We start from the raw sequence: 20,939 nt of genomic DNA, 5'->3' as shown, positions 1-20,939 counted from the left end.
ATGAATAAATAATCAAAAAATTTGTATAGTCATAATTACATCAATAGTACGCTGAATAGAATAGAATGCAGTGTGGACGAGGTACAGTCCTAGCTACGTAGCCATGGTTGGCCCTTTCAACATTCATTCATACCCCTACCGGTTCTCCTCTGTTGAATGTCAATCCTAATAGGCTTATAGTAAGTCCAAACACCCATTTGTACTGATTGCAAATAATGAAGAGAAGAAATAGTCATCCCCATGCACCTATTCAAACTCTGAACAAATAATAATAGTCAAATCTTTCACTTTCAAGCCTGTCTATATAAATGTCATCCAAGATTCTCCATTCACCCACCAAACCATTCACCACATCTCCCAGAATCATCTCATCTCCAAAGACTCACACTTTTGCTTCTCTGATCTTCTTCACCCTAAATCAAGCTCAGACAGATCATATATAATGGCAGGTGTTCAATCTTCAAGCTTCTTGATTTCATCATCATCTTCTTCTTCTACCTCATTTTCACAGAGAAAACCGATCAGAGCGGCCATTAATTTCCCCAGAATTGGGAGGAGAACTAACATCTCCCTCCCCACTCTTCAGACAAAAGGATTGGTAGAGGAATTAGGGTTGAAAAGTACCGGGTTTACCCCCATAACCGAAAACCTCCGGCCAACAAGGACGGTTGACCAGGTCAACGCCCGTCCTGATCCGTTAGTTGTCGCCAAACTTTACGCCATCTTGGAAGCGGTTGCGGATAGAGTGGAGATGCACAAAAACATTGGGGAACAAAGAGACAATTGGAACAGTCTATTGTTGACCTCCATCAACGGGATTATTCTCGCCGCCGCCGCAATGGCCGGAATCGCCGCCGGCGGCGGAGCCGAGGTGGCGCTCAAGCTCTCCTCCACCCTAATGTACTTAGGAGCGACGGGGATGCTCACAATCATGAACAAAATCCAACCGTCCCAGTTGGTTGAAGAGCAACGAAACGCGACGAGGCTTTTCAAGAATCTGTACAACGAAATCCAAACAACGTTGTCAATCGGTCACCCCACGGTTAGCGATGTTAAAGATGCGATGGAGAGAGTTTTGGCTCTGGACAGGGCCTTCCCTCTGCCCCTCCTCGGAGCCATGCTCGAGAAATTCCCGGAGACGGCGGAGCCGGCCGTCTGGTGGCCGGAGCAGCGCCGGAGACCGGCCCGGAGAATCGGAGGAAACAACAACAACGACTGGAACGGCTGGAACGGGAAACTGGAGGACGACCTGAAAGAAATCACACAAGTTCTGAGAGTAAAAGATAAAGAAGACTACCTAAGACTAGGCCAAAAAGCCTTGAAAATCAACAAAATTTTAGCCATTTCAGGCCCTCTACTAACTAGCTTGGGCGCAGTGGGATCTTGCCTGGTTGGATCATCTTCCTGGGCTGCAATCCTGGGAGTCACGGCGGGGGCGTTAGCCAGCGTTGTGAACACATTCCAGCACGGCGGACAAGTGGGAATGGTGTTCGAGATGTATAGGTGCAATGCCGGCTTCTTTCAGCTCATTGAACAATCCATAGACTCAAACCTTAGTGAAAAGGACATGGAGAGAAGGGAAAATGGTGAAGTTTTTGAAATGAAGGTGGCTTTGAAGCTTGGAAGGAGCCTTTCAGAGCTCAGAGATCTTGCAGCTAAATCTTCCCACAAGAAACAAGACATTGACGAGTTTGGGAGCAAGCTTTTCTAATTTAATTTCTTTCCCATAGACAATTTTCGGGAGAATCGAAAACCTGTATGTAGCAGTTACTGAACCCCATAGAGAAACAGCTTTTACTGGGAGTTAAACTTAGAAAGCAAACGAATGAATGTACATAAGTCTCAGGTGTAATTGAGTAGAGAATACAATCAATCAATTATTCATGAAAACATATCTTTACAGAATTTTTTTGATTGAGATATATTATATTCCTGATGAGATCATACATACAACAAGATGAGGTTTTGTTTCATCTTCTGTCTTTTATTCTGTCCTACTTGATGGGCAAATTAAAGCTTATTATAAATATTGGATGTAATTAAAAATAGATAATTACAGTAGTAATCAAACATATATAGTACAAAGAAATTATTATACAAATGTACTTCTTGGTAAAGTTAAAAAGAGAGAGAGACACACACAAATTACAAGTATTTTTTAGGACCAACACCATAATCATAGTTTACAAATGTCTATGCCCAGATTCGCAAGTACATCTATCTAGCTACTTAAACCACTCATATTAGATAATGCCATTCACCAAGAAAATGAATAATGGGGGTGGGGCATTAAGCTGCTTCAGCAAATCCAACCCTCATCTGGCCATAATCAAACACAGTGTGGTATCTGCCCATGAAAACATCTCCCAATATCCTACACCAGACATTGAATGGTGGGTTAAGATATCATGATTTCGAGGTAACATATAGGACAAATAAAATTTAAACAAAAAAAAATGTACCAGAGAGGTCCGCGAGGAGGAGGGACATCCAAAGCCGTGAAGCCACTAATGCACTGTGCTGCGCTTCCCTCGCCTACCTTCAGTATGTACTGCTCGATCACATAACAAACAACAGCAGTTCAGATCAGGTCAGGTCTTTCATATAGCTCATCAAGAAAATGCAAGGAAAGAGTAAGCAAATATGGCGCGTATTGGCTAGTATAAACCATACCTCATTAGGGGAGAGGTCGAAGACTTTTCCACCAATCGAGAAGGAAACAGGAGGCATGGTGGAAAGCTTTCCACAGTCGACGCCTGATTCTCCCATGGGGCTCGGTAGCCGGTTGCAAAGCTGCATTCATTTTCGTTTCATATATGAAGCAAAACGAGAAGAATATATGATGGTGGGATCGGAGCTGAACTTGCTCCAGTACAGATCAGAATGAATGTATGTATTACCTCATTGACATAAGACAAAATGTTTTCTTGAGTCTGATTCTCGCTAAGTTGATTCTGCATCCAAACAACGGTCATTTCACAAGCCGAGCACATAGCATCATGTAGGTCGGCTGATACCCCATTTTTCTCATCTACAACGCTCTCGATTCCCATGCTGCCACAACCAATCAACTTACTAAAATAAGGACATGAACTGAACAAAAACAGCGCCACACAGACAAAAATGTGAGGGGAGTGGAATCAAACCTAACACCACGGTTTCCATTGAAGGTGCATAACCCAATTTGCGAGCATATCTTCTTTGGACGTGCCTGTTAAAACGCCCATCAGTCAAATAATTCAAGACAGCGAATGTTGTTATCTTGAAAGGATGCTAATAGTTAGCACAGTAGAAAAGGTTTACCTCCATTATAAGCAAATCAATCATTCTTTGTCCATAATTTTCAACCACAGCTTTGCATTCTTTGCTAACTATTCCATCAGCTCCAATGGCGTGATTGATCATGGTAATAATACTCTGCACACCAAAAAGACGAAATTGGTTGAGAAAAGAAAGATGATCGATCGAGCAAATAAAATGGGCTCTGATCTACAACACATACCGTTGGACCAGCTATCAGAGAAGTTCCAGAATCTGCAATTGCAGAACATCCATCACTGCAGAACCCTACATAACAAAAATATATCAGTAACGATTTTTTTTATGGTCCGGTTGTAACGTTTGCAAGAAGCTTCGAAGAAAGAGGAAGCAAAGAGCATACCAGTTGGTTTACCCTCAATTAGGACTTCACCCATATCAAACTGACAACAAAATAATCAAATCAAATTTAGACGACAAATGCAGAACATAAACAGCAGATAATACCAAAGAGATGGAGATCACTATTCTACCTGCCAATAACCTTTCTGTGTCACTGGAACATAAGTGTGTTCCCCTTTGTAGTGTTTCGGGTCAACACCACCGAACACAATTTCTCCCCCTTCTTGCTCTTGTGGGTTTCGGTTAAGCCAAAATGAGAAGACAGGGTCCTTAACTAAACCTTGGTTTACCATGTTGTACCTGTAAATAAGAAAGATATTATCGGAATCCAGTGAAAACACAAACCCTACAAGTAGTTAATTGCAGAGTATGAAACAGCAGATTAGCATGCCTGAAAGACAACGAAGAAGATAATGCAATCATACCAAACTGGAACAGCATCCCCAACCGAGATCTCCTGGAATCCAAGACCCAATATGCCATCAAACTTGGCAACCAAAAAAGTCACACCCGGCTCACTTGTTGCCTCGATAAACGCCTGCATGGTCATGATCAACACGTACTGTGAGATTTGAAAAATCCAACATCATATCACGACATTAACGAGACAGGAAGCATAGAACCAGATTCACCTGACTTTTTACAACAAGATCACCAACTTGAACGTTATCTTGGCTGAAGAAACCAGATATTGATCCAGTCCCATAATGAATTTCAGCAGACTTCCCTAATAAGAAACAGTTTGCAATTCACAAAAAAAGTTAGTTATTTCCATTGCAGGCTGAGCAGAACTCTATGTAAACTCTCCTACTGAGTATTAATTAGCCAAACACGAACCATTCTTCTCGTAAGTACTGGATTGGCTAGAGCTGTACTTGGAATGGAAAAAACACGGAACCTAGAACAAAACACAAACAGAGCCATTAGTTAATAAAATCAAAACTTGAGAATTCAGCTTCAATATGACTACTAAATAGGATGTTACCGAGAAATAGCACTTTGATGAAGGCACCCATAAGTTAGAGCTTCCAGTGTCAAAGATAACAGTAAACTTCTGAGGAGGAGTTCCAACCCCAATCTCCCCAAAGTATTGAGCATCCATGTAATTCTTTAGCCCAATAATATCAGTATCCTCCTGTAAATCCCCATTTCTACCATGGAGTTTATACTTTCTTACAGACGCCCTAAGTGAGTCTCCCGCCTTGGCTTCAAGCCGCGCAGCAATTCTGTTGTTCTGATCAATTTTCATCTTCTTCAACCCAATTCTCACAAACCCATCATTTGATTTGCAGAATGCCACAGGAAACACAAGAAGGAATGAAAGAAACAGAGTGACCACCAAAGCTTTCACTCCCATTTTCACCTAAAATTCACACAAAATCCTTAACCGCATATTCAACTGCTAACCAATTCAGAAATTAAAGATCATACATCATTAAAAAAAATCCTTTTTCAGTAATATAATGAAGATTGTCTGAAATATGGAAGCATTGTTAATCCCAGACCGGAAAATCTTTCTTGACAAGTAAACCTTAGAAACCGATAAGAGTGAAAGCAATGGTAGTCAAACCAGGTTCCACTTGAAACCAGACATTATCGGACAAAACTACTGACGCACAGAATTATGTAACAGAAAGCCCAGAAAATACTAATCATCAAAGTGACATGCATGCACCAATGAACGAAACTACCTTCAAAGATCACAACTTTTTTTTTTTGTTTACAGAAACACAAGACTGATGAAACTCATTAGTCCTCGTTATGCAATCATAATCTATCTATCAATATAGAAATATACAGCATCCAATTAACAACCTAATTACAAGAACTCACCGATTAGACAAGCAAGACTCTTCAAGAGACCAAGGGTGGATATATTGGGAATCTTTAGAGAATATGAAGTGCTTAGATATGCCGCGTATATATATATAGCTAATAAATATTTATTAAAATAATGGTTACACTCCACGTCTAACAGTACTAGCCTACTAGGTAACTAGGTAATGTTTATTCTGAGTTTCTGATCTCTAATGTATTTATATTGTATTTCTATTTTTATAAAACATATCAAAAATCTTTGCCTGGCTAGTCACGAATAATTAATGAATAAAAATTTTATAAATGATACGGAGTATAAAGCCTAAAGGAGTGGAGCAAAGGTGGAGGGTAGAAATCAGGAGATGCTCGTTTTGGGTACACAAGGAAGGAACAATAGCAGAGGGACGTGGGGTGAAATCAGGGCCGTAGAACAGAGATCGTACGGTGAGGAGGAAAAAGGGAAGAGAGTAGGTCGGTGATAAGGATGGATTATGGTGCCGGAAAACGACGGGAAAAGTGGGGGTAGGCAAAAGCGTAAGGCGTAACGGACTCCTAAACGTGTCCCATATTTGTGACACTTGCACGCAACATTTGCTTTTGGTGGACATCTTCCTTTTTCCATTTCTTTTTTCTGTTTTTTTTAATAACCCAAATTCTTAAATTTTGTCATGAACAATATCTTGAAAATTAAAACCAATCCAAACATCTGACGTTTGTGATAGGAGTAGGAACTCTCACCTTACTAGTGTTGTTGTCGTCGCCAAAGACCTTGTGATTAAGCAATATAGTTGTGGCTCTCCTAAGTGAGAGGTGTGAGAGGTCATGCGTTCAATTTCTAGTGAATTTGTTCACTCACAGAGTCAATCGTTTATATCTTGTAAGCTCTTTTTTATTTTTTTTTATCATTTTAAACTTGTGTGAGACCATTTACGAATCTTTGTCCGTGAGACGAGTCGGATCAAGGTCAAATAATGTAATATTTATACTGCAAAATGTAATACTAATAATAAATAAAATATTTATTACTTATAAGGAAAAAATGTAATACTTTTACATCAAAATGTAAAAGTATTACATTTGTTCTCAAAAATATTATTACCAGAGTACAATTTATCTTATATAAGTAACAAAACACTTTATTCCTAATTAGTATTACATTTTTCAGTATAAGTATTACATTTTCATGTTGGTCCGACGTGTTCGACCCTCTTACGCATTTTCACATAAGTGTGACCCTTTATCAAATAATGTGTCATATAATTAAGTTAGAATCAAGAAGTTAAAGTAAATTATTTAAATAATCAATAAGAAATACCTAGTAGTTTTGAACAGTTGGTATGAAACTCTAGAGATTGAACACTAGGTAAATGTTAGCTTTCTCCGAAATTAAGACGGAACATAACCACGTCACACCACTTTTCTCAAGTTTGAAACTTTAATTATTATGTATTCCATATGATCCATATCAAATTCAAAGATGATGCATGTTGCAATCATATGGATTAAAAAAAATGTTCATTGATTCAACGTGACGATGAGAAATTCCAAAATGAACAACTTAGGTATGAAAAACCCCAAAGAAGGATAAAAGAGAGATTTAAAGGCAGGACGTTAGTTGTTAATAAAGATGTCGTTACGTTACACGAGATAGCTAACAAGAGAAAGGCAAGGGCAAGGAGGCATTGCATGAATTGTGTGTAAAGATGGCAACCGCCATTATATTATTGCCTGAATATAATGTCTGGCGATGACATATCATTAGGCGTGTACACAACATCTCGTAACCATTCCACTAACTGCAACGTAACCTTGCCCACAAGCACCAAAACCTGTCGTTATATCGTGGACCATGATCCAAAAACTACGTTATTTCTTTAAATAAAGAAATGGTTACCGCTAGATCTTATCGGAGCCTGTATTTTTGGTGTGTTAATTACCAAATGAAATTATAGTGTATTTAAAATGAAACTATATCACATATTATTTTTATATTATCAAATGAAACTGTAGTTATATCGAAATGATATTATAGTTGTGTTGAAATGAAACTGCAGTGTATATAAAATGAAACTGAATAGCAATTTCACATATTTGAATGTATAGTGTCCAATGAAACTGTAGTTATATCGAAATGATACAGTAGTTGTGTTGTAATGAAACTACAGTGTATATAAAATGAAACTGAATAACAGTTTCACATATTTGAGTTTATAATGTCAAATAAAACTGTAGATATATCGAAATAAAACTGTAGTTGTGTTAAAAATGAAACTTCAGTGTATATATAAAATGAAACTAAATATGTTATACAAATATAGTTATTTTACGCGGAACGACGCAAAACGGCACGGAACAAGTGCCGTTTCTTTTCATTAAAAGAACGGCACTGTTTTGAACCATGATCCACGTAAAATTTGTGCACCTCAACCCGACAGAATAGTGGAGGGAACTGAATGCAACCTTTTCAAACGCAACATCCTCATTGTATCAGCCCAGCAACAAGTGAAGACCAAGATCCTTGTTGGGCTGTAGACATGAAAACACAGAACTGATGTTTGTCTGTGTATGTATGGGCTTTAAATGGGAATCCAATCCCATCCGGCCATCCCCATAGCAGTGGACAACAGTATGGCCCAATGTTAAATGGAATCTTTGTCAGTTTGTCTGCTGACTTTGTAGTCCTAGGTTCACCAAAATCATGAGCTTATTATTGGTTCAAATGTGGTCTAATGTTGGTTTGGTCTAATCAACTATTGCTTCAAATGAACCTGCACACAAAGTCTTATGACAGCCGCATGTTCAATATGTTTTGGTCTACCCACTGTTTTTACCAAATTGTCAATGGAAGTAATTTTGATATATCTAAATATCTAGCATATAGAAATGGGAAGACAAATTTTTTTTTTGGAGGGATAAGGTAAACCTACAATTGATATCTGAGTGTGCACATTGGCCATTGGGTAAACTTGCTCCTATTTAATTAATAACTTGTAACTAACTACACATGAGAGATAATCGCACTATAAAAATCTTGTGATATGGACTTGACGAAGAGAGTATTTACAAATGAAACTCGTGACTTTCTAATACAAGATTCATGTTTCACCTCTTCGGTTACTCCTTTTCAGGATCCTGAAGTGATATTATTTAATTGGTTGAATGACGAGAGAAATCAAAAGCCACTACTCCAGGATGTGCACTAAGTACACCCCTCCTTGTGACCCTAACCAGTAAATGACCACAAAAATGGTAGTACGTCGCTCTCGTTAAGAATCAAACTTGTAATATTGTGATTACCAAGTGAGCATTTAGATCAATTTGATTGAATTATCATTATTTTGGCATGTAATAGTCTTAAGCAAAAACTTGTGTGAGACCGTCTCACGGGTCTTAATTTGTGAGACGGGTCGAATCTTTGATTAATAATGTTTAAATCTTGTCCATTAATCAAAATTTGACCAATCAATCAAAGAGCTGACCGTCTCATAGATTGAGACTTGTGATGCGGTCTCACACCAGTGTTACACATTGTATTATACTTTCTTTAAAAGGTGGCGGTTGGATGATGAAATAATTACACAATACACATAGCGGTAGTTCAGGCCATAAGAATAATCAAACAAAAGAAATTTGAGCCACAAAATAGAGAAAGGATCAGAAACAAGTTGAGAATAATTAGACAATACATCATTTTCTAAAATTACTTAGTACACAAAAAAATAAAAGAAAAATACGCGTATTCCAGCAGCATCTATCTAGCTTTGTGGGTGTTTATTAATTAATTGGGCACATGATTGGTTGGCACATCATGAGAGTGCTGACGTCTTTGATGTGCACGGAAGTCAATAACGTATCTGACTTCTCCATTTTTTTAATCAATCCTTACCTACGGCGATCCACCTTCCACACTGCTCTGCTCATCCATCTCAGCTTTTATTAATCTCAATTTTAATATCTTTATTCTCCGACTCTCCCTATTAAATTTTGAATTTAAAAGCATTCTATTGTTTACCCACTCTATTTTATTTAATTACAATTATACTTTTATTTATTTTACCAAACATAATATAAGAAAACTTAATACAGCATCCGGCCTTATTTGGTAGGTTTGAGGAGAATTATTTTTAGTCGTGTCCTTTTGTTCGGTGTCCTGATTTTCAATTCATGCAAACACTCTCTTTGACGCTTTCGTTATTGGCAGGCCTAGTTTAACTATAATTTGGCCTTAATTAGTCAAGTTTTCATTAAAATTCAAATTTATTCTGTCACTAAAAATAAGAGTAAATATTAATTGGTTGATTATTTGCGCTACTCTATAAACTATTACTCCGTATATTAAGGTCATGAAAATGAATGGCAGGGTATGTGGGTAGGAAGTTGCGTGGAGGTCCGTTGCAGTCTTCCATGTATCTTCTGCTCTATAAAAAGTCTCAAATTAATTACTCCTTACGCTTCGAAACCACGGCCGTAGTTGTTGACTCCATTAATATGCATAGAATAGCTTGGCAGAATTTTTCCCTTTTCTTTTTTTTTTTTTCTTTCATTTTTTATATAAATTTAATTTTTGATTGATTTAGATTTTATTTTAAGCAATAAAACAATAATACTTTTTCAATATTCAAACCTTTTGATTGGTCTTTTGTTATTTGTATTCATACTTGAATCTATTTTTTCCCCTTTCATATATATTTTGTCTAAACAGTCTCACCACTCCAAACAAACAAAAAAAATATGATATGATTAAATTTTTAAAAAGTTGTTTAGATAATTGTTTTAGTTTCATTGTTTTCTCGTTCTGGGATGTTACAGGTTCGAACTCCAATAGTAATACATAGAAAATTCACTGTTTTCTTAAACATGTACTCACCTGAAATATTGCCTGTAAATATAAAAAGACAAGCATTTAAACAACAACATAATCCACTGGATGTATAATTTTTACACCGGACGAAAAGCATATTATTCTTAGGTATGTAACAATATACCAAAGAATCAAAAATATGTGTATCCTAAGTCCTCATGCTCATCCTCTATGTATCTCTCTCTAACACCCCCACCAAAAATATATATAAATATAAAAATAACAAAACTAATTAACATTAAATATTACAAAAAAAAAAAGAAGAAAGAAAAGTAATGAAGCATAAAACTTTTCCATGTCCAAGAAACAGCTAGTGCGTTTTGTTGCAATTGTTTGTAGGGTTACTATTGGGTGCATTGGCCGTTGCGGTGGTATTATTATTGGTGCTATTAACAATGTTTGGCTGTGAACCGTTGAGGATAGAAGAGATGGCGGCGGCGAGAGCGGCGGTGAAGTTGGGATCGGCGGTTATAGCGGCCGTGGCGGCGCTCAAGGTGTCGGATAAAGAAGGGTGTGCAGGCGGGAGGAGTGGGTGTTGCGCTTCATGAGAAACTTGAAGCCCAGAAAACTTGGACTGAGAATATAAGCCCTGCCCAAACAATTGCGGCGGGGTTACAGCGAAACCTGGAAGGCTATGAGGGGCGCCGGCGCCGGGGAATTGGGAGGGAGGGAGTCTAGGGTAATTAGGAAGGGAGGTGGGGGTTTGGGTGAGGTCCAGAGTGACAGTGGGGAATGGTGCGGAAGCGGAAATTGTGGCCACGCTAGAAGAGCATGGGAGAATTGCCCTTGCAAGAAAATTTGGATTCATCATCATATCACCGCTGGGCATGGAGCCGGAAAGCAGCATATTCGCGGCGGCGGAGGTGGTTGACGCCATGGCCATGGCTGCCGGCGGGAGAGGATGGTTGTGTGTGCCTTCATATGTGGTGGTCAAAATGGTCCGATCCTCAGCACACCTTTGCACCTATGAAAAAACGCACAAATTCTTATTAGGTCTAAATTGATCCATAATTCAACAATCAATCAAAACAATAATGCTCTCTTCTGGTCCCATTGACAGCTCAATTAATCAAGGATCTAGTATCACCAGTTTGGCAGCTTAGTAACACCAGTTTGGCAGCTTGAGAGCAACCATTCAAAGTGAGGGGCTCCTTATATATAGTATGCAAAGATTTAACCTGAGCTACTATGATTTACATCCTCAGATGTTCAGGCCGGGATCGATGGCGAGGTCTCTTAGGATTGGGGATTCAACCGAAAAAATAATGCTTTCTTGTGCACATTGCACAAAGTCAACTACAGATATTGATTGAGAGACTGTTTGGGCAACTTCCTATTTGCCTCTTCTAGTAACTCTTGATTAGGAGTTCTGAGGGTCTAGAATTAGGTTAGAAACCTAATGTATCAAAACAATAATACATGAAACATACTTGTTTGCGAACGGGACAAGCAACAGCCATGGTGCATCTATAATAAGCCCGTGGACATGGGTTTCCTTTAGCCATTTTCTGTCCATATTTCCTCCATTGACACCCATCACTAATCTGTAAAATTCACAATAATTAATCACCCCATCCATACATCAGTCACATAATAAAAAAAACTGGAGACTACACATTTATTATTTATATATATTATGATCTAATACATACCATGGGGGCTTCAGATCGGGCACGGACAGAAACACGGGCTTTCCTCATGGTAGCATCAGTAGAAGCTTGCTGATCATCAACTGGCCTTGAAGAAGAAGAAGAAATTATGGATTTGGGAGCTTTGTTAGGATTCCAGCTTTCCAAATCTGGGCTTTCTTCCCTCGCAGAACGTTTGTGCTTTGATGAATCCACGTTGTTCCTCGGCGAAGCGGAGATTGTTTTTTCTTCCGATGAGGTGGTCGGAGAGTGAGTCGGCTCGTCTGTTTGCTCAGCGCCAGTAAGACCACTGGGGCCCAGGTCCAAGAATTGTCTAGGAACCGTGCTTCCTTCTTTCTCATATTTCTTTTCCTCGGATTTCCTGTCCACAACCTAAACGACACCAATAGGATTAGAACCCAGTCCTAATCAATCTATAATAATAGAAAATCAATTATTTACCCGCACACCTTAGCTCAATTGATTCTTAGATGACAAATTTTAGGTAAAATTTGTCTTTTATGAAGTGGTTCTTTTTGGACACCAGGTGTCAGAAAATCAATTCTTTTAAAAAATTAAAACTTTAATTACCTCATGTGCACATTCTGCCATTGAATTTTTCTTCTGCTGCATCAGTGCCGCGAGATGCATCTCCAAAGCAGTGTAATTGTTGGTGACTTGAGTGAGCATCCCTTTCAATCTTTGATTTTCGCCATTCATTCTTTCAAGCTCAGCTTGCAATCCTGCAACCTGAATTATGACCCGTAAAATGAAGCGGATTAGAATCGGTAAAGGATTCAAAACCATTCAATCATTTCTTATGATATCACGAACCTCATCTTTTACTCGTCGCTCTTCCATTTCCGATGAAACACCATCGTCTATCGTTGACTGATCACTTCCGGTGTTAGCAGTCACAAGTTGCAGACCAGTCTACACAACAATACATAAAATTCAGTTCATATTCTCATAAATAACAAAAATTAAAGATTAAAAAAAAATATATATAAGAAACTTACGTTTATATTCAAATCAGTCCTGATATGAGGTTCATCATTTGATGTTTCCTTCTTCACAACAAAGCCGCTGTCAACTGGCTTCTTCTTCTCAGAGAAGAAATCAACTTCATTTAGAACCGCCTGCTGCCGCCTCTCGCCGTCGTCTTTCTTCACCGGAAACATGTTAGCAGTATCAAATCTCGGACGACTGGAGCCCAAACCGTTCTTAAAGATGGAATTTTCAAGAGTTAGCCCCCATCCATTTTCCATGTAAATCAGAGATATGAAAGATCAAAAACCGGATAGATAGAGATGAAAGAAAAGTTTATGGCAGATTTTTTTTCTTTGGGAAGAGGAGGGTGTGAAATCTTTAACAATAGAAGCGTGTTGAAGTATAAAAAGGCCCATAGATGACGAAAAAGATAAGGGCTATGTGGACCAAAAAGTCGTAATATAGCAAATTGTAATATGGACCAAAAGTAAATGTATGCATTTATATTTCATATTGGTGAATTTTATGAATCAGATTTATATATTTGTATATATATATATATATATATATATATATATTTAAAAAAAGGATAAAAAATAAGAAAATAAATTTCTGAAGTGTGAACTTTGGTACACTATAATTATTGGTTGTAAAACAGAGGGTCAATACTAACCCGATAAACTTATAATTTTCCACTATTATAGATATATTATTTAAGATACGTTGCGTGATGAGTATATCATTTATTTTATTTTTAGAGCTCAGAATTTACCATTAATAATTTAAAATCTTAATATATTTTAGGTGCTTGATTATTTTAGGTAAGTAAATGTTTTAATAATTTAATGTATAGTTAATAATTTGACATCTTGATATATTTTACACACTTTATTATTTTACATAATGTCAGTAATTTTTTTTAGTAAAATAGCATTAGGGGAAAAAAATGGAATAGTGAGGAGTTGCGTCATGGTTGGTGACAGGTGGCAAATGGGCCCAGTGGTAGGGAAGGAGTCAAGACTGAGTTTGACTTATGGGGTAGAAGAAATGGACCGGCCCGATCGGTGCGGCGAGTTCCACGTGATGAAAACGAAATGTCGTGCGATATGTGAAAAGCCAAGTCAACGGATTTGACACACCTATCTCCTTTCTTCTTTTCTTTTCTTTTTTGTTTTTCGGGTGAGTGACGACTAGGTAAGGTCCCATCTGTCTTTTATGTCTGATTATATAAGTAAATCATATTAAATTTTTTTTTATAAATCTCAATTCACATTATTGATATGAATTAAACTCGTAATTTTATAGTATGAGAATCTATCAGATAATTCTAGTCAAATTGATCGAACTATTGATTTGGTAATTAGAATGTTACAAGTTAATTTCGCTCTAAAGCGCAATTATTGGCCTTCTTGGTGTATATCCTTGTGATCGGTCGGTTTTACTCATGCATACTGATATTGGTTCCAGATATATCTTGTCACTCAATAAATTATGATCTACCCAATGGATCACATATGTTAGGACTAAGTATTTTATTTTTATTTCTCCTTTATATGATATATACTTATTGATCTAAAACAAAATGAATATATTTTTATTCAATAAGAATCCGTTTGAAAACTCGAAAAATAACTTTCACCAATACCACCATACAACCACCACTAGTCCACTACAATACGACCACCACCATCAACACCATACCACACCATCACTGCCACCAATACTAGTACCACCACAACTATTGTACCATCACTACCATCAACACCAACACCACTACAAACACCACCATGTCCACTACAACCACAACACCACATAACCATAGTCACCACATATTATTATTACTATAATATTATTACTATAACAAATAATATGTTCATAGGAAAATGAACCAAATAAAAAAAATACAATTTCTAAATTTTTAACCAAACAAATTTTTTTTGACATTTTTGCAAAACACCAAAAATTATACGGAGTAATATTTTTTTTTTAAAAAAAAGTCATTTTTAAAAACATTTTTCAAGTTTGATCCTAAAACCAAAATATTTTGTGTATAAAATACTCCTATCTAGAACTATACTTCAGAATTTTTCATTGAAGTCCTAAGCAGTAACAGCACACCAACATGTTGCATATCTTCCATGGGACCATGCCTTGACTCTTTCAGCGATATATGCTTATAAATCTACATCTCACCTATTTATTAAATTAATGGCGATGAATTGACAGATTCATTTCATTGGATGGCTTGATATATACATTTTTAAAACCATACTTTTTCTCTTTTCTTTTCTTTTCTTTTTTTTTTTTTTTAAATTTTTAATTGAGTGATGAGATTTATTTATTCTGATTGGAGGAGGGTAAATAAAATGTGTTTTTGTGTTCGTATATTTATAATTAAAAATAATTTCTTAGACAATATGGTGGGAGTAAAAATTCATAATATTGAATAAATCGCACCTCATTGTTGAGTTTTTCCAATACGTTAGGTATGTGAATAATTTCATTTCAAAATGGAAACCTTTTTAATTAATTAGTCTTAGGATGAGGCTATGACGCTGATGTTGATTCTTTTTCTTATGATATTTCACATTTTTTCCTTTTCTTTGGCCCTTGGCCTATAAGTGCCTAGTCGCGGGCTGCCTATGTCATTGACTTTTGTTCAAATGTAGAATTATATTGTGCTCATTGAGCTGTCGCTTCCTTCTTCTTGTCTACTGGGATTGGATTTTCTTGTGTCAACTTGATGACATATATTCAATCATAGTTGTTCAAGTGAACTTGGCCTAAGGAGATGGGTTCGAGTTCTAAGGCAGGGCGAAGACTACTACTACCAGCTAAGCTTTTGCTCGGCCTTCCACGTTTAGGTCAGGTCGATTATGTTTGAGAATAGTTTTTATGGTGGCTTGACTGAATACCTAGCTAGCAAGTATGCAATACGTATAAGTATACTCAGAGGATATTCCTTATCAACAGACACATACAAATTTATGACTCTGAATAAGTCATCAACAACAATCAATAAATAAAGAAGAAATACTATTTCCAATTCAACTTTTTTTTAGGTGATAGTTAAGTGATTAAATTGGTCATTAATTATGAAGTTTACATAGTCAATGGTGTGGGCATAAAGAAATAAAGACAACCTTCCCTACTACCTATTGAGCACGCAGCTTCCTTCCAGCCTCACTACATGTTTGGTTGTATAGTGATATCTAGCTTTCCATCCTATTAATTAAAAAATAGAGAAAAGGGAGACTATTTTTCAATTTCAATGAATGCCCACTGGAAATTGGTTAGAAAGTGGGGCAATGTGGACAAGGTTTGATCACAACTAGATAGCAATTGACAGCTTCTTGTCATGACTTGCTAGCAAGCATGAACTAACAAACTTACCCAATATGTCTTCCCATCTTTTTATGATGTTTTGGAGTTATGTTGACTCCCAAATTCACCTTTGTTTGATTAGAGTAATTAGATAAGAACATTGACTTGTTCAATTTTAAGAAGGTAGTATATTAGTTGCGTTAAATTAAATAACTATATCATGCATGACGTACTTATCACGTATGCTTTCTATTTTCTTATAAACAGTACGTATTTAAAATAATACGGAGTATTTTTTATTATGAATTTTGAAGTGTTTTTTTTAAACACTCATTTATTAATAAAGTTTTCAATTTTAAAAGTTGAAGCTCAGTATTATTTTATTTAAATAATATATTATAAAGAATTATTGTGTAATTATTTGAAAATAAATTGATATTGAATGATGATGTGAGTTGAAGCCCATAGATTTAACATTTAAGTAGAGAGCCAAAGGTTTCTATCATATCGCACGTGATGATGCCACCTAATAACTTGAAGTCTCATAAGGTAGCCTAGAAAAAGAGTACACCACTACGACTAATTATACAAAATTTTTTAGTATAGTTTAATTTCTCTGTTTAATTTACATATTATATATAAACAGAGTTTACTTAGTATACATATTGAGATAGAAAATATAAATTTTCTTTATTATTAAAAAATTATTGTTCAATACTCTATAAACTTTTATTTACTTTTTTTTTAATGAATGATATATTTAGTTTGTTTTGAGAATATATATTTAGTTTGTTCTAACTACGTTTCTCTCAAACTTTTATTATTAATAAAAAAAGTTGCCATTTTACTAATTAAAAATTATTGAAAAGATAATATTAGACTCTCATTTTTATGTACATTTTATTAGTGTGACGTACTTAAATTCAAATGAAAAAAAATAAATAATAATTTTGTATTTCATTTAATTTTTTTTTAATAAAAATAACACGTGAAACCAAACTTGTGTTGTTTAAGATAATAATTTGTTTTCATCTTAAAAATTAGAGCGCATGCATTGCATGTCGGGGGCAGCTGCCTTTTTGTCTGAAGTTTGTTAAGTACATATTGGGATCTTAAAAAGCTGGAGTTTGATTCATTTACACGACTCTTATTTGCTGTTGCTTAACCCAAAATAAACTATTCAAAGTCCAATGACAGATAATAGCACCAAGAGATTATAAAGTTATCAGAATTCTTCATTCAAGAAAGTGAAATTGTCAAAATTTGACAATCTTACTTAACCGGATGTAATAATGGATTGATTTTCGTTCTAGTTGAGAAAATGTAAACATATATACATATATATATACATATATACATATACATATACATATATATATATATATACATATATATATATATATATATATATATATATATATATATATATATATATATATATATATATATATATATATATATATATATATATATATATATATATATATTAAAAAAAAGATTTTTTTAATAAAAAAAAATAGGAATGTGAACAATTTCAGTCATTCGACTCTCTATGTGAGTTGTCTATTGGCCTTTTAATTTAAGCAAGTCAGTTATGGTGAACTAAACCACTTTACCTTCTTGTAATCTTTTGATAGTTATAATTACAATTCATAATGCAGACTTCACCTAGAGTGTAATTTCGGGTAGCAATTGTGAATTTTTCATAAATTAAAAAATAGGGAAAATGGTCAAATACACCCTCGAACTTTTGCTAAGAAGTCAATTAGACCCTTGAACTTTTAAAAGTTGCAATTAGATCCACAAACTTGTTATTTTGAAGCAATTAAAACCCACTAACCTGTTGGTGACCTTTGATTGCAGGTCAATTAGGTTTCCGGCGAACTTCCGGCCAAAATTAGCCACCAGCGACCCTCCTGCATACTTCCGGCCAAACTTGCGGTGGAGAAGTCCAGCCAAATTGGTCGTAATCTCCGTCGACCAGAGGTCTTCTTCCCTGGCAGAACGCGCCGACGGCGATCTTACGGTCGCCGGTGACTAATTTTGGCCGGAAGTTCGCTGGAGGGTTGCCAGAAACCTAATTGACCTGCAATAAAAGGTTACCAACAGGTCAGTGGGTTTAATTGCTTCAAAATAACAAGTTTGTGGATCTAATTGCAACTTTCAAAAGTTCAAGGGCCTAATTGACTTCTTAGCAAAAGTTCGAGGGTGTATTTGACCCTTTTCCCTAAAAAATAAGTTTTGTGCATGTATGAGAACCTAACCTCGTTATGGTCCTTTATTGGCTATTGTCATAAGACAGGTTTCACCTAAAGTCATTAGAGTAGCATATGTGACTTTCCTCTAAATTAAAAAAAAAAAAAGAAAAAAAAAAGGTTTAGTGTATATATTTTAGTAAGTTTCTTGTGAGTTAAGAAATTGAAGTCAAGGCTTTGCATTTATAGCTATTTTGTATTTGTAATGTGAAAAGAGCAGTCAGCAGATCCAGGCAATGCGTTTGTCTGGTTATGACATTTATAGGATTTATTACAATAATTACTGAGGCCTGCACAGATTTTCTTCACCTCTGACTCTCTTCCAATATGTGACCCATTTTGTCCCCCGTGCAGTTATCTTTTGCGACGACTTTCTTGTCCCTTTTTCCTTCAAATTTCATCCCACCAGCCCATCCATCAGGTGTAACTAACAAACCACAATAATAAGAAATGTATAATTCAACCACTAACTACCTTACATACAATTTGTTAATCCATCCACTTTCTGAATAATGTGATGAAATGGAAAATATATTATGTTCATATTTATTCTTGAAAAGTCTTTCAATAGGTAATAAGGTTGAGTTAAATATTTACTTAATTACTCTTGAGTTAATGTACTATTATATTAGAATTAGGATTTAGTCCATTTCGATTAATTGGCACAACTTAGCAGATTCATATTCATGGCCAGATCTACAATGGGGACAGTGGGGTAGCTGCCTATATATATATATATATATATATATATATATATATATATATATATATATATATATATATATATATTATATAGATATAGATATATACATGTATATACACGCGCGCGCGCACACACACAATAGTAAAATATATATATTTAATCAAAATTTATGTACAAGTTGTTAGGGGCGGCTTAAGTAACTTAGGTGATTGTTACCATGTTCACATTAGATTAGTATATGAAGTAACGATAACAACAATTTTAAAATCAAAAGGTGTTGACTCAGTTAAGTGACAGGTTTTGAGTTACGTTGTTTAAAGATATGGTCAAAGATTTTAAATTCTTATTGGGATGTAAACATATACAACAATATTTAAGGATCTGAGTAGCCTACAAATAATACTTGATCGAAACTCAACTAAATTAATTAATTTTATTTTATACATTTGATGCAAACATTAGTATAATATGTTATTAAAAAAAACTGACAATTGCATAAGTCATGACCTACAAAGAGGATTTAGTGTGGATAAAGAACAATGGGGACACTGGCAAGTGATTATGGAATTGAAACATATTGTTTAGCTCTCAAAACTGCTTTTGTTCTTCGTTTGTCCTGGGTTCGTGGGTGTCTAACCCTCCTGATTGTATTGCTGAGTTGATGAGTTATTAATGCAAGTTTATTGCTTTTGGTTTAAAAAAAAAAAAAACTGCTTTTGTTGGTTCTACTAGGAATTTATCTAGTTTTGGGCTTATCATTTATGATTGCATTTATTTGTTTAAGAATTCTAACGATGTTAGTCTATCTCACATTAAGCGATTAACGATTTGAATTGCTTAATTATTAGTTTAAGTTAGTTCTCGAAACTACAACTATGTTATAATTTCATCTCTAGCATCTCGTCTAGGGTTTCGCCTCCTCCCTTAGGTTTCCTAGGTTTTCCGATCGATTTCCTACGTTTTCTCCGGTTTTGTCCGGTGTTCTCCTCCTGGTCTTCTCAGGGGTGTTTTTCGTCACAAGTTTGTGTGTTGCATGGCTGCTATGGCGTCGCACGAAGGAGTTGCAGGCCTCACTGCCCGATGGGCGGACATGGCACTTGATGAGGAAGACGAGGCCTTCGAGCCGGTGGGCTTGGACGACGCGGGCGCTGCTAATGGCGGTTACGCTACATGGCCAATGGTTGGACGTTTCTTGACCGATAAACTTGTCAAGCTTGAGTATATGCGGCAGGTACTAGCTTCGGTATGGAAACCAGTGAAGGGTGTCCAAGTAACCGAACTACAACCCAACCTATTCATGTTTGTCTTCTTCCACGAATCTGATTTGAGGTATGTTTTGGACGAAGAGCCGTGGGCATTTGAGAACAGCACGTTGATCTGCCGAGCAGTTGTTGACGGGGTTTTACTCGGGGATGTCGCATTAGACACGGTAGACATGTGGGTGTAGCTGCATGATTTACCGATTGGTTATACGTCGAACACAATCCTCGAACAGATTGGTAATTTCCTTGGGACTTTCGTTAAATATGATGAACGTTTCTTGGGAGCACCGTGGCTGGATTTCTATCGCATCCGGGTGGCTATGTCGGTGAACAAGCCGCTAAAGAGGCGCATGAAACTGATGAAGCGTGACAAAACGTGGAGTTGGGTTTCATTTAAATACGAACGACTACACAACTTTTGCTTCTTCTGCGGGATGC

At 36.1% G+C, this 20,939-nt stretch overlaps 3 protein-coding genes across 4 annotated transcripts; 1 reads left to right on the top strand and 2 right to left on the bottom strand.

The window, feature by feature from the left end:
• Positions 1-363: 363 nt before the first annotated feature.
• LOC116030263 (probable F-box protein At4g22030) lies at positions 364-1,890 on the top strand. The gene has a single exon (XM_031272455.1). The coding sequence runs from the start codon at positions 443-445 to the stop codon at positions 1,709-1,711; it is 1,269 nt and encodes a 422-aa protein (XP_031128315.1). The 5' UTR covers positions 364-442; the 3' UTR covers positions 1,712-1,890.
• Positions 1,891-2,017: 127 nt separating this feature from the next.
• Positions 2,018-5,648, bottom strand: LOC116030261 (aspartic proteinase-like). 2 transcript variants are annotated; one of them, XM_031272453.1, is made up of 14 exons: positions 5,494-5,648; positions 4,646-5,023; positions 4,498-4,558; positions 4,293-4,387; positions 4,086-4,198; positions 3,792-3,960; positions 3,662-3,701; positions 3,503-3,567; positions 3,304-3,417; positions 3,147-3,211; positions 2,901-3,054; positions 2,674-2,793; positions 2,463-2,551; positions 2,018-2,374 (listed from the first exon to the last, which is right to left on the bottom strand). In XM_031272453.1, the coding sequence occupies exons 2-14, from the start codon at positions 5,015-5,017 to the stop codon at positions 2,290-2,292; spliced, it is 1,542 nt and encodes a 513-aa protein (XP_031128313.1). In that variant the 5' UTR covers positions 5,018-5,023; positions 5,494-5,648; the 3' UTR covers positions 2,018-2,289. The 2 variants fall into 2 exon arrangements, with proteins under 2 accessions (XP_031128313.1, XP_031128314.1); XM_031272454.1 differs by lacking the exon at positions 5,494-5,648 and adding an exon at positions 5,352-5,485.
• A 4,690-nt stretch (positions 5,649-10,338) lies between these two features.
• LOC116030687 (probable WRKY transcription factor 31) lies at positions 10,339-13,343 on the bottom strand. Its single transcript, XM_031273001.1, has 6 exons — positions 12,987-13,343; positions 12,802-12,900; positions 12,559-12,717; positions 11,992-12,360; positions 11,770-11,883; positions 10,339-11,303 (listed from the first exon to the last, which is right to left on the bottom strand). The coding sequence occupies exons 1-6, from the start codon at positions 13,233-13,235 to the stop codon at positions 10,650-10,652; spliced, it is 1,644 nt and encodes a 547-aa protein (XP_031128861.1). The 5' UTR covers positions 13,236-13,343; the 3' UTR covers positions 10,339-10,649.
• Between the last annotated feature and the right edge of the window lie 7,596 nt (positions 13,344-20,939).

Source organism: Ipomoea triloba, chromosome 9, assembly GCF_003576645.1.
Source record: "Ipomoea triloba cultivar NCNSP0323 chromosome 9, ASM357664v1".
NCBI lineage: Eukaryota > Viridiplantae > Streptophyta > Magnoliopsida > Solanales > Convolvulaceae > Ipomoea > Ipomoea triloba.
The sequence above is the reverse complement of the archived record's forward strand: the minus strand, read 5'-3'. Positions and strand labels throughout refer to the sequence as shown.